Source organism: Hippoglossus hippoglossus, chromosome 11, assembly GCF_009819705.1.
Source record: "Hippoglossus hippoglossus isolate fHipHip1 chromosome 11, fHipHip1.pri, whole genome shotgun sequence".
In the NCBI taxonomy this organism is placed as follows: Eukaryota; Metazoa; Chordata; class Actinopteri; order Pleuronectiformes; family Pleuronectidae; genus Hippoglossus; species Hippoglossus hippoglossus.
This window is the reverse complement of record NC_047161.1, coordinates 4,196,317-4,210,123: the sequence shown is the minus strand read 5'-3', so window position 1 is coordinate 4,210,123 and position 13,807 is coordinate 4,196,317. Positions and strand designations below refer to the sequence as shown.

At 43.0% G+C, this 13,807-nt stretch overlaps 1 protein-coding gene across 6 annotated transcripts; it reads left to right on the top strand.

The window, feature by feature from the left end:
- Window positions 1–618: 618 nt before the first annotated feature.
- On the top strand, window positions 619–13,040 carry thrap3b (thyroid hormone receptor associated protein 3b). 6 transcript variants are annotated; one of them, XM_034599790.1, is made up of 11 exons: window positions 619–863; window positions 5,748–5,902; window positions 6,360–7,145; window positions 7,872–8,474; window positions 8,800–8,993; window positions 9,152–9,263; window positions 9,371–9,446; window positions 10,092–10,252; window positions 10,356–10,587; window positions 10,985–11,134; window positions 11,358–13,040. In XM_034599790.1, the coding sequence occupies exons 2-11, from the start codon at window positions 5,781–5,783 to the stop codon at window positions 11,592–11,594; spliced, it is 2,673 nt and encodes an 890-aa protein (XP_034455681.1). In that variant the 5' UTR covers window positions 619–863; window positions 5,748–5,780; the 3' UTR covers window positions 11,595–13,040. The 6 variants fall into 6 exon arrangements, with proteins under 6 accessions (XP_034455681.1, XP_034455680.1, XP_034455684.1 ...); XM_034599789.1 differs by lacking the exon at window positions 619–863 and adding an exon at window positions 2,744–3,167; XM_034599793.1 differs by lacking the exon at window positions 619–863 and adding an exon at window positions 2,764–3,167 and having other exon boundaries at window positions 8,827–8,993; window positions 10,985–11,196; window positions 11,358–12,704.
- Window positions 13,041–13,807: the final 767 nt, after the last annotated feature.

Below are 13,807 nucleotides of genomic sequence, written 5' to 3'. Positions count from 1 at the left end.
CTGGTGAGGACTATAGTAAACTGATGGGATGAGACCTGTGGCACAGTGGGAACCTGATTTAAGTGTTTTTAAACGTATAGAACGAGCAGCATGACAAGAAGCAAATCAATACAATCTCATTTCAATAAAAGACGGGAAATGATGTAACACAAAATCTAAACTCAAAGATGAAATAATACATCATTTAAAAAGGATAAATAAAAGTACTGTGATAACAAAAAACAATCAAGAACCTGTTGGTTTATTCCCCTGTGCTCATTGTGGGATCATAATTCTCTATCTATCATTTTTAAGGTCTTGACCTTCTGTGTAAAGCGCCTTGAGAAAATGTATATTATGATTTGGAGCCATACAAATAAAATTGAATTGAAATAGAATTGAATAAAGCAGCTCAACAGAAGAGCTTCAGTGAGTCTGAAGGGGCCGAGGCTGAGCCTGAAGTGCAGCCACACTTGTGCTTCATTCAAAACCAACAGTATTCACATGTCAGAACATATGTCGCGTCGCTGAGTGATTCCACGCGACAGTTACCGTCATGGCCTGAAGCTAATGAGCTTTTTTAAACTTTGCCCTGTCTCATCACACACATACTGTACATGTACATTTCTCTCTTCGTTCACCGGCCTGGAGGCTCATTACAAATATTCTTTAAAACCGCTCTCTTCAAACAGCATCATTGAAAACGCCTCCAGAGAAGGGAACTATTTATAAGTCAGATGTGATCTCCTGACTGTCTGTCAGACAGCTGGTTGCAGGAGGTTGTGCACGTTCTCATCACCTTTCACCGAGGTTTCCTCCGCATGAGGTTGTATGAACCATCTCGCTCGTTCTGCGTCCACGACACTTTCCCTCTGCCCTGCAAGGTGAGCCGTTTTATTTTCACACACAAATGCTTTTACGTGTTTATTGTGCTGTCGTGTTTTTTACAGTGATGCCATAAAAATATTTCAGCGCACAGCGGAATTCTCACTTTTCTCCGAGGAAGTAGACATTGTAATTTGAGTTGTGGGTGTCAGTGACTTTAACTTTTTTAAATTTCTTTAGTTTAGTTCACTTCATACAACAACAAAATGCATGACTGAAAAGTTTAAAAAATATACATGTGGGGTGTGGAAGACACCAGTAATGACTTAATTTGACAACCACACCCAAATATATCAAAAAAATTTAAATACAAAACAAACAAACTCTAAATTGTTTCTTCAGTCTTAAATATGTTGTTGCTTGTTTGTTCTATTTTAAAAGATGACCCAAATGCAGTGGGTGAACACGTCCCTTTAGTCTTACTGACTTTATTCTCACTTTAATCTCATGACCTCACTGGTCAAAGTTGTCCTCTGCCCCTTGGAATCCAAACCTCCAGTGAGACCATAAACAGCTCGTAACGACGAGTGACAGACAAAGAGCCGTGTGTGATTCCAAACTGTGGCCAAAGGAGAGATTTGTCAGGGTTAATTTTAACTCTGGCTCATCCGGGTGTCCAGCACCTGTGCTGCAAAGGAAAATGACTGTGTTAGTCGAAGGTCAACGAGGGGTGGCTTGGTCGCTGCGTGCCAGGCTGAGTTGTAAGAATTTAAACCAGGTCTTCTGTGCTGGCTGTGGACTGGGTGAGATTCTATCAGGACAGATATTTGGGTTTGAGGCTCGGCTGCAGCTCCTCAGTCTTTCACACGTTGGATAACAGTAGAAAAAATGAAATGAGAAATAAATAATCTCAAGGGTCAAACATCACAGAGCAGATAATTGTAAAAGTTAAATAAAAGAGTCTTTGAGGTTTAGATTAAATATTTGTTTCCTTTTATATGACTGATAGAAAGCATATGAGTGAGATGTCATGGAATATGACTTTAATAACTATCTTTGTGTGTTGGTGTTTGGTTAGTGAGCGGCTGGATCAGTCTCTGGAACAGGAGGCATTATGTGGCTCAGGCTGACAAAAATAGTGCAAAGTAAAGATGCCAACTTAAAGCTGCGCTGCAGGACAGTTGTGTGTTTGGGTTGGTTCCAGCTTTTTCCACTACAGGGTGTGTAAGCAAAGCTGGAATTTAATCAGGTTTGGCTGCCATTGTATTGTGGTTTATTTTACGTTTCCAAGTTATACCGTACATACAAATATAAAGAACTACTACTGAAGTACTACTTATATAACGTATGTTGTGATTTGGTGGTAAGCAAATAAAATTGAGAATAAAGAATGTCTTCAGTTGAATATAAACTAAAAGAAAGAAAGAAAGAAATGAATAACGAATACAAAATGTCGTCGTGGGCACACTGAGGCAAATTCCAAAACAACTGAGATGTGTCGCAATAAAGTATTGAATCTTATGCTCCCTGCCAGGAGATGGTGAAAATAATATATATAATCACATTCATAATAATAATAATAATAATAATAATAATAATAATAATAATAATAATAATAATTATAACAATACTACTACTACTACTAAAAAAAATAAAATCATATTAATGATAATAATAATAATAATAATAATAATAAAAGGACTAGGGTTTGTTTTCATATCCAGATTGTTCTATAAAATGCTACAAAAATAAGAAATACAGCTCTAGATATAACAGCTACCGCCACTGTAATAATAACAATACTACTACTACTACTACTACTACTACTACTTATAATAATAAAAATAATAATAATCTAATATTAACAATAACAATGATCATACTAATAATATTAAATACAAATCTCTAAATAGTGAGAACCAGCACCACTGTAAACAACCTCGCCAGATCTCGCCGAGTCTCGCGGAGTCTCGCGTGGTTTGGCCGCAGCGACAGAAGATGGATAGCATCGTGAGTAAATCGATCGGTAGCTGCCGTTAAATCCGGAGAAAAGCCTCGTTCCGCCCGAATCACGTCCACAGCCGCTCGTTCCCCGGCGGATCCAGCGGGAGGGGACACGGTGGACCGGACGCAGCGTCTCTTACCGGGGGGGGATAATCGGTCTGTGTGTGCCCCGCTCGTCGGTTAACTAGCCGCTGCTAACAAGCTAGGTGGCTAACATCCGTCGGTGGGTGAGACCAGGAAGGAGTTTCGCGGACGAGCAGCGCACGGAGCCCGGCCTCAGCTCGCTCCTCTCCCGCGGACACTTATCCGTTACAAAACAACCCCAGCCCTCATCCAGGCGGCCGGACCCCGGGAGAAAGGTAACTGCTGCCCGGCCTCATTATCGTGGATCAGCCCGGAAGTTGGTTGAAGGTGGTGAAATGTGGAGTAACGTTGAATAACATGATCGACAGGTTCGATCAGGTTTTGTTGGACTTCGTCGCTGATCTGTTATTGTAGTTAAATGGTCAATTTATTTAACCAGTTTATTTCCCTGCAGCTCCTCAACCTGTGTCTTAGTTTCAACCGGTTTACTCAAAGACAACAGACAGAACTGACCATTGAACCCAGTGTGGCCTGTGGTCTGTGAACTGTTTCCTGATCAAAACACATCAGTGTGACGATTAATCGGTTAGTGGATCAACAGAAAATTTAACCTATAACTTGAGTTTGATCATTAATTGTTCGGTTTATCAACAGCAGATTTACCTGTGTTACTTGAGTTTGACTATTAATCGATAATCAGAAAATCAACCAGTGTCTTCGATTGGTCAGTCGTCAGAAAGTTTGACGATTAATCAATTAGCTGATCATCAGAAAATGAATCTGTGACTCGAGTTTGACGTGTAAATGATTATTGGATCATCTTCAACCTGAGAATTGAGTTTGTTGATTGATTTATTAACGGATCATTGGAAAATAAACCTCTTACGTTGACGAATAGTCAGAAAATTAACCTGCAGCTATTTTGAAAACCAACGAGCAAAACATTTTACAAATCGGAGGCCGTCTGTAGTTGAATCTGTCTCTTTGCTGTTTAACTCAGAGGCACCAGGTCAGTAAACACGTAACCTTATTCAGCCTCTGAGCAAATAGTTGTAAATGGCGATGATTAACAAAATCAGCCGAATAAACAACCAAAAAACCAAACTGAACGTTGGACCCAGTGCGACTTGTGATAGTGAAGTGTTGTTATTTACCATTTAGGCCACCGCATTCAACCAGGCTAAAGTATATTTGTAGCTTACTTATACTTATTCTTTTCATATCTAACGAGCCAATGGAACTAAAGTTGACTTGACTTGTCAACTTAATTGGCTTTCACTCTGTTTTCTGCCTTTGCTGGGGACTTCTCTGTGTCTCAGGAGTCACGCAAAGTTATTTCCTGCCATGTTTACACCGTGTTTGTATTTGGTTGTACACAGTATGCAAACACATTTCCATAGATCATCGGCACACAAAACCAGCAGAGCTCACTTTCCAGCCAAAACCAGTTCTGCAACAATAACTTCACTGCCTGTGTAAGATTGTTAAATTCGATGCAGGACACACAGACTACATCTGATCTTTGCCTCCTATCGTCCCTCCGCCAATTTTTTTTTGGAAACCTCTACTGAAATTCTTGCTTAATCCTGCTGCTAAACAAACCAACAAACGGACCGGGGCCAAATGAAAACCCTCCTTGGCTGAGGTTATAAACAGGGACCCCTCAGAATGTAACAAGGTCTTTTCTTTTCTTTAGTGTGTGTCTTGGAAACTTGAGGTTCAGGGAAGGAGCGAAAAGGGAGCAAACCATTGTTTAGCCAACAGCTACTGTTGTCCCCTCATACGTGAAATAGTTTGGCATTCTACAACATGCAGTTTAAACACCCCTGTTATGCATTTGAATGACTCCTCCAGGTGAAGAAAATGCAAATACGTCAGACTTTAATTCAACAGAAGATGAGTTGACGTCACCAGCAGCAGTGGCTCTTTATTACCTCCTGGTTTACATCCTTGTTGCAGTAAAATCATTCCTCGTTGATACACTGCACTAAACCAAGCTCCAGCGCCGTTGCTTTGTTAGAGTTATCGCCGATGCATCTCTGCAAACAGAAGCAGAATAGACAAGATAGACGACTGAATTTAGTTGGGTGAGGTTGTAAAAACATTTCAACATCTTCTTCTCTTGTGCAGGCAGAGTTATAACATAGTTTGGATACTTTATTAAACCGCTTGGGTAAATTCCAATTATCCAGTAGCTCACCCATAAACCAACAGTCGGCAACAATAAACGTTATTAGGCTAAAGACATTTAACTCGCCTCAGTTTTGCTTTTAGAAACCAAACAACATAGAATAGGATCACGCAGAGTGCTCGTGTGAATGGTCTGTTGTTGATCGGGTCCAAGTATTTGTGGAGTTACTTCAGTATTCAGGTATAGCCTCTGATGTTGGGACTCCTCGCTCTTCAGCCTGAACCTCGCGTCTGCACAGATTCTCTCCTCCACCTGTGTCACGTTGCTGTCGTCTCATGTGCACATGTTGACGCGCGGTTCCAGCCGCACGTTTGAAGCTGAGCTGAGCTTTGTGTCATCACCACGTTGGTTTTGATTTATTTATTTCTGTCTGACAGTTGAAGGTCACGTGAGGCTTTAGGGGCTGTAGGTGGGAGACTTGAAAAGCACTGAGGTTCAGAGGTCTTGGTGACGGGTGACGAGGTGTCACGCACGTGCTCCAGTCCTGACCTGTCAGCTGGTCTGGAAATGTGTGGCTGTCCAATCCTGATTCATGTGAAGGATTTGTTTGAAATGCATTTGATGTTTTTACACAACACTGTAACCATTGCTAGCTTTGCCCCGTGTAATAATACCTCATAACTTTAAATAGCTAATTTCCTTTTTCTTTTTTATGTTTTTTAAGGACAAGAATATTTAAATTGGCCTGAGTGCAAAGATGTCGAAGGCTCCAGACACTCACGCTCAGTCCCGCTCCAGATCGAGGTCCAGATCCAGATCCTACTCCAGATCTCGCTCTAGGAGCCACTCCCGCTCAAGATCCAGGAAACGTCGCTACAGGTAAATCCAGTGATCAGTTTTTACATCAACGCATTTCAGTTTGGTGGATTTTTATTTGTATGTATGCTATGAATAGATTCAGCAGGTCCTGACAGATCTTTTAATTATGTAGTTTATGATTATAGAGCAGCCACTGTAACCCTGCAGAGCAGCTAAAACCCATTGAACCGTTTAATAAATACTAAGTCAATATTTAGTTTGGCTGTTTTCTTTGTTCGATGCACGACAGCAGGTATCGGTGTGAGTCATGTTACATTACATAAATGAATTTTAGCACAAGTCTTGCATTTGTTTGCCATTGACCATGAGTCAATCTATTTAGAGTCTTTATTCTAGAGCCCGACTCAAAGGGATGTTTGGTGTTGATATTAGGGGTAAAACCAACAATCATTCAGATCAATTGTTTTGCTGACATTGTTTTTTTTCTTGTGTCTTTTCCCTTCTCTCTCTCGTGCAGCTCCAGGTCTCGTTCCCGCTCTCGTTCTCACACTCCCTCCTACAGAAACTATCCTAGCAGGGACTATCAGAACAACAGAGGCGGCTTCAGAGGCTACAACCGCGGCTACAGGAGGCCGTTCCACTACAGACCCAGAAACCGCGGCTATTATAATCGTGGTCACTACCAGAACCGAGGAGGCGGTGGCTACAACCATAAATCCAACTGGCAGGGCGGTGGAGGCGGAGGCTGGCACGATCGCCACCACGACCAGGACCACCACTCGCACAGTCCAAGGAGGGGGCGCTCCCGCTCCCGCACACCTAAGAAGCGCTCCGGCAGCCGGAGCCGCTCACACTACTCCGACCGCTCATCGTCGGGCAGATCTCAGCGCTCCAAGCACTCCAGCGAATCCTCTCGATCCAGGTCCTCAAGCCCACGCCATCGCAGCAGCAAGAGCAAGCGTGGCTCCAAGGAAGCCAAAGACAAGCTCGCAGAAAGTCCACCCGAGAAATCAGGTCACGCCGCGGATGGCAGCGCTATTGAGAAGGCGTCCGGGGGGAAATGGATCGACTATGACACCAGCCCCAAACGTGCTAACCTTAAGAAGGAGGACGATCTCTGTGACTCTGAGATGAAGGGACCCAGCAGCAGCGGTCCTCTGTGGAAAACCGTCGGCAGCGTGACCCCTCCACCCAAGAGCCCCACGAAGTCAGAACAAACCGCCTCCTTCGGCGGCTTCGGGTTCTTCTCAAATGAAGAGGCCAAATCTGGAGATAAGACTGTGATCTCTGCTGCCTTCAAAAAGTACGTCTAGTATCTGTTTCTTTACGTTTTATTTTTTTCAATCTAATCACATTGTTTTATTTCTTTAATCTTCCTCACAAACTATGAACGTTATTTTTCTTTCGAACACGTTTAGCCTTTGACAAAGATCCCTGGAAGATTACAGGTTAAAATGGAATGAAACGTAGGACTCCTGATTTTAAGTCCATTGAAAATGTAGCCGGCTATTTTCTGTGCGCTCAGAGGAAGTTATATGAAATCCCACGTTCTTAGGACGATGACGGTTAACGTGAGTATAATTATTGCAATGTGAGTCCTGGTCTGTACTGTTTACATTAGGTTTGGGCATTTTTCATACAGGATAAATACATTGTTGTTGGACATTTTGGGGAATACACTTATGAGCTTTGTTGTTGAGAGTTAGGTTTGTTCAGGTTAGATGAGAACAGTGATTCCACTCTTATCTTTTTAACAATAAGTTCCTGTATAGTTAGCTTAGCTTAAACACAGGACACAGGGAAACTGATACCCTGGCCCTGTCCAAAGGTAACAAATCGCTCCTACCACAAGGAGGCGCTATCTGTTCAGTTTTATTTTCTCCTAACCAAATGCATCTCTGCCAGTGATGCAGTGATTCTTGGTTTAATGACTGAAGATGAAGTGTTGACTGGTGTGAGGCCAATTTTTCTTGTGATAAATACCAAGAAAACAATGAGTCAATTCAATTAAATGTATTCTCTCTTTCAGGTTCTTGGCTGAGAATAAAAACAAACAGGCAGCTGAAAAGGAGAACGGTCGTGAGAAGGAGCAGAGCGCCGAAGACAGAGACCACGAGAAAGGAAGCAAGCCCGGAGACCTTTTCAGCATCTCGTCCTCCTCTTTCGCCAAGGAAGACAAGACGCATCCCTTCTTTGATGCTGGAGAAGAAGAGTTCCTCAAGTCTCACGGCATGAAAGACCAGGACATTGACGAGGACGGCGAGAACAAAACAACCCTGACGGCTCGCGACATTTTCGGGAAGTGGGGGGACGAGCCAATCTACACGACGTCCTACCCGTCCGTGAAGGAGAAAACCCGCAGAGATGAAGAAGAGGTTGAGCCCATCGATCACATGGAGGAGGAAATGTACCGGAGCCGCAAGCACAGCTCAAAGAAGGAGGAGAAGTCCAAGAAGAAGGAGAAGAAGGAGAAGCCCCGGAGGAGTCCGTCCCCTGCCACGTCAACGTCTCGAGAGAAAGAGCGCCCCCTTTTCCCTGGAGCGTTCCCTCCTCGTGAGGACTCCCCCGTTCGTCTGTCATCTTCAAGGGAGGAGTTTGAGCTCAAATTCGGTTCTTTAGATGAGCTGCCCAGGTACGTGTAGTAATTCACTCGTGTAAAGAACTGTCAGTGTATTGACCCAAATATATGACAACTCATATTTGATATATATACCATAGAACATGTGAAATGTCAAGTATGAAAAAGTAAGACAATGCAGATAGAAGCAAGTGGCTGGATACAGTGTAGCAACCTTTAGCCTCGTCAGTACATCTTAACTCAGTTCAGTCAGAAGATCTAATGAGGTGCTAACGCTGTTCTCTTGTCCACGTATCTAATAAAACCTCCTCGTCCTGCATGAGGGTCAATACTGTCCATATTATTCACATTAAACCTTGGATCATGTTTCTCTCAACAGTGATCCTCCCTCATTCTGTTCTCTCAGCTCCTCCGCGTCTAAGGATCGCCTCGTGCCCCGGGATCTGCTGAATGTCTCTAAGAAAGATCCAGAGTTTCGTTCCACTTTCCAGCACATTCAGGCAGCGCAGCTCCGCCGTAGCCCCTCAGAGCTGTTTGCTCAGCACATAGTCTCAATCGTGCACTATATCAAAGGTACAGTATATGTGCTGGTTTGGGTCCACACTCAAAAAGACCAGACAGCAGGTGTTTGGGCGGTTGTCGATGTCTGCAGCACGTTTTCTCCTTCACGTTAGTTGTTACTCGTCGCCCCTGTGTGTGAAATGATCGATTTCTCTGTTGTGAATTTGCAGCTCAACACTTCCACTCGTCAGACATGACTTTAAGTGAGCGGTTTGCCATGTACCAAAGAAAAGCTGCGGAGGTAGAAATGATGAAGCCAAGGAAGAGCCCAGAAATCCACAGGTATCGACAGCATTCAGCAGATCTATTGAAACAAAGCATTTCCACTGCGCAGTATTCTGTGTCTGATTATCTCTGACTGACATGAAGCGGTTTCCTCGCCCCCTCAGGAGAATCGATGTTTCCCCCAGTGCCTTTAAGAGGCACTCTCACCTGTTTGAGGATATGGAGGAGGCGAGCTACAAGGTGACGCGCCCTTTTGAAATTTGACGTATTTGGAACAAGCAAACTTGAGACGACAGTGTTCAGCTTTGTGCTTTTCTTTCAAAGGATGCATATTTCTAAATCAAAAGAGCCCAATTGTGTTTTGTAAGTGCCAAGCAAGCCCCCCCAGCCTATGAGATATGGTTATTGATTGGGTATATACGAAACCCAAGAAAAGGCTAAAAGGAAGTGAATTAACATCCTGAGTCCGAGCCTCTCAAGGGACGATTATCTGTGCCTTTACCTTGTAAGTATTTTTCCTGAAAAGAAAAACATCAAGCCACAAAACTACTGTGAATTTAAATTTATTTGAATGTGCTACGTGCATGCAGCTGGTTACCACAAATACTTATTTTGATATATTTGTTTTGTACATTACTGCATTTGTGAATATAGTATTTTAAACGTAGTAAGTTAATGTAACTTGTATTACCAATATTCACATTTTGTTTTCACCACTAGAGGGAACACTACATATATACATGTATTTTGTAGATTTTTAGGTTTGTCAAGTTTACTCAATAATGTGAAGTGAATCTGAGAATATGTACGTTTGATTGCTTCATTCATAATTTGCCCATTTGAAACGGCCGGTTCAGTGGTAAATAAACAAATATCTTCCTGCAGGATCCAAGTAAAAAGTTCAAAGGTGATGTGATGGACCTTCGGCTGGATATTGAAAGACGCAAGAGGTTTGCGGGGAAAGGAGCCAGGAGCCCGGGAGACTCCCGAGGGCCGAGCAGAGAAAAGTCCTCTGAGAAATCTGGGAAACACCACAAAAAATCCAAGTATGTTCCATCGATCGTGTCGGTTTCTTAGACATTAGAAGCAGCGCTCCTGCAGCAACAGGGATTATAACTGGAGAATATTAATAATATATTTATTTCACAGGAAGGGAAAGAAGAAGCGTGATCGCTCCCCGTCCTCCTCGTCCTCCTCGTCCTCTCCATCCCCTTACCCTCCACATTTCAGAGGTAAACCCTACATGGGCGAGGGGATGGAGCAATCGGAGGAGGGCTACCCTCACCCACGTTATCCCCCAAGGGACTGCGGGGGACCTGGGGAAAGAGGCCCCCGGGATTACGAGGGCCACGCCCCAGACAGAGGCCGAGGTCGTGGATTTGTAAGTTTGAAATGTTTTTCCACTGATGTGCTGACATCTTGCAATTATCTGTCCTAACCTCATCACTGTAGACTTCTCTGCTCTGTTCCTTCCTCCTAATGCTAAGGAACATAATGTGGATGATGATGATGATGATGACTCTATCATAAATATTCCATGCATTACCTGATTTTAATCGAGGTAACGTAGTGAAATCAGTGGAACTTCACCCCATCACTAAACCAATGCCTGATTTCCATCGGTGTGGCCTGTGTCTCTGTCCCTCTCATCCTCTCTGGTTCTTCTGTTTTTTACTCCGACTTAAAACTGTTTTATCAGAAATACTCATTTTACTGTAGAACGTGTGTTTATGTCTCTTGTCTGCAAATTCAAAATTCCCCCGTTGTTTTGATTCCAGTTCCCCAGAGTGAGGGGGCGAGGTTGGAACAGAGGAAATTATCCAGGCAACAACGGCAATGGAAATCCTGCTAATATGAATCCTCCAGTGCGCCCCCCGGAGGAGGAGTGGGACCCTGAGTACACACCCAAGAGCAGGAAGTATTACCTGGTGAGCACCTGCAGAAAACAAGACATGGAGACGCCACCTTCAGGTTTAGAAAATAACCACTGGTATTTTTCTCTATATTTTTTAATTAACAGATTATTAAAGATAATTAATACTTGAAAATCCTACATGTTCATTTAAAAACTGGGATTAAAACATTCAAATAATCAATTATTTCACAATTTTATCTCCTTGTTCTGTTAACGTCGCCTCGTTTTCCTTCCAGCACGATGACCGCGATGGAGAGAAAACCTGGATTGACAACCGCGGAAGGGGCCGGGGTTCCTTCCCGGCTCGCCGCGGCCGCTTCGTCTACCGAAAGGGAGGCAGCAGCCCGAAGTGGACGCACGACATGTTCCAGGGAGGAGAAGAGCGGGACATGGGAGACGACGGAATAGAAGTAGACCACAAAGACGTGAAGAGCGGCGGCGGCGGGGGCGACGCCTCCGGCCCGAAGCAGTGACCTGCTCCGCTCCGTCCTCCACTTTTATCAGCGTGTCAGAGTCGTGGTGAAGGGGTTATTTTTCTTTGTTTCTCCCCTCGAAGTCATCTCATGGTTTAACGGTTAAAATGTGTTTTAGTTTGAGTGAAACCTTGTTACTGACTTGAATGAAAAGCAGTGCTCCGTTTGTGCAGCTGTTTCCAGACACGAACCAGACCCCAATTATTTTCCGGACATTTTCCGGAGAGTTCGCCTTTCGCTCCGCGAAGAACGCAGCGGGAGATTGTCTGGAGAAGTGAGCAGTGAATGTTCAGAGCAACCGACTCGGACATTTGCGTTCTCTCTGTGAACTCCGAGGAAAATGTCCGGACTTCGTTGCGCGCCTGAAAGCAGCTTCTGTAAGATGAGTGTGTTTTTTTGTTTGTTTGTTTTTTTACGTGACGGTGAGTTTGACCGGTTTCGTTTTTGCTGCCGCGTCTTTGTAACAGAGCGATTACCGAGGCCACCGAGTTTAAAGACGGATATTCTCGGAAAATATTTAATAAGAAAGGAGTTTGTGCCTTAGAAAATAAAAAATACTGTGCTTATGTGATCTGCTTAAAGGTACAGGAAGGCATTCTGGGTTTTTTTTTTTCTTCCTTTTGGGGCCGTGATCAATCTTTGACGTGACTGCATGATGTGTTTGATTCGTACCTCGCTCCATGGGACCAATCAGTGGTGGGAACCTGACCCGTGATTCGTCATCGACACATGATCATACCACGTGAACGTTTCTCTGTTAAACCTCTGGACGGTTGATGTTAGTCACTGTTATCTGAGCTGTTTCACTTCACCTTGATTCCCCTCGTTAGGAGGTGAAGACATTTTATATGTGTTCTACATTATATTCTCTTCGATTTGTGATTTCAGTTACAAAAAAACTAATACATTTAAAAGAATTGGCACAAAAAAGAAAATCTTCTGATTTGCTTTAGACACGTTAGGTTTTCCTGCCTCTGTGATATCAGTGTAGGTGAGTGGCTACGTTTGTTTAGACTTTTAATAAAAAGAAATAGTGCGTGTATAGAATTATACGACATAAGTTATTCTTATCGTAACGTCTGAGGGAGGAAAAACAAAATTTTCTTTAAATACAAACTGCAGCGATTCTCTCGTAACAAAGACCTGCAGTTGAAACTTTGTGCTGAACCTGAATACGTGAAGAGAAACCTGAAAATCTGTGACACGACATTTTTTCAAGTAGCAAAATACGAACCTGTTCATTTGAAGCGTCGACACAAGCTAGAAGTAGTTTTTGTGAATCCCACTTCGTCGTCTCACTTTTGACTGTACATAGTGCATGTACTAAACACAACTGTAGGACTGTATCATTTGTTTTTTGTTTAATCAAAAGTTCAAGACTTTTTTTACTGTTCTCAAGAGCTTTGAATTACTTGTCTAATAAATTCTTCTTTGATTCAGGGCAAATCAGAAGTGTGGTTCTTGAGATTCCATGAAATAAAACCACTTTAAAAAAAAAGATCCTTTGTCCAGATCCATGACAACATTTAACGAGTTCTCTCTCGGCCTATTTCTTCTTACAACCTTGGTGGAAATCTGTTCTGTAATTTCTGTGTATTCCTGCTGCCAAACAAACGTAAACAGTTGAGGTGAAAAGCTTTTAGTTTCACTCAAACTTGATCTGCACGTGTCGAAGTTAAGAAAATACAATTTTTTTTTCTTGGTTGTGAACTTAAACGGCCTCTAAGTGTTTCTGCCATTATATCACTTATCCTGTAGGGTCACAGGGAACTGGGAGCTAAGTTTATTTTATTTTTGACTTTTGTCTGCTCACTGTAGCTTCATATTTACCTACAAATATTATTCTCTTCTAATGTTCTATTCGAAAATTGACCATAGGGATTCATCAACCTGTAGAACTTTATGTAGCATCCTCACAATTTGTGTTTCTTAAAATCAATGTGTCTTCTGAGCTGCAGGAGAAGAACAAGTCAGGGTGAAAACATGCAGGATCATTAGTGTCTCACTTTGTCTGAGTTCACTCTTTCTCTCTGTGACGTGCAGCTGTAACATAATCGGCCTTTTCATGAACGGACGAGGAAAAAATTCAGTCTCCTGGGACGTCGCTGGGTTTTTACGCTGCATTGGTAAAATCTACAGTGGAGCTGGAGGTGAAAGACTCTTTCATGGCCTCGGACACACAGACGTGTCTTTACCAGGACGAGTGTGGAGCT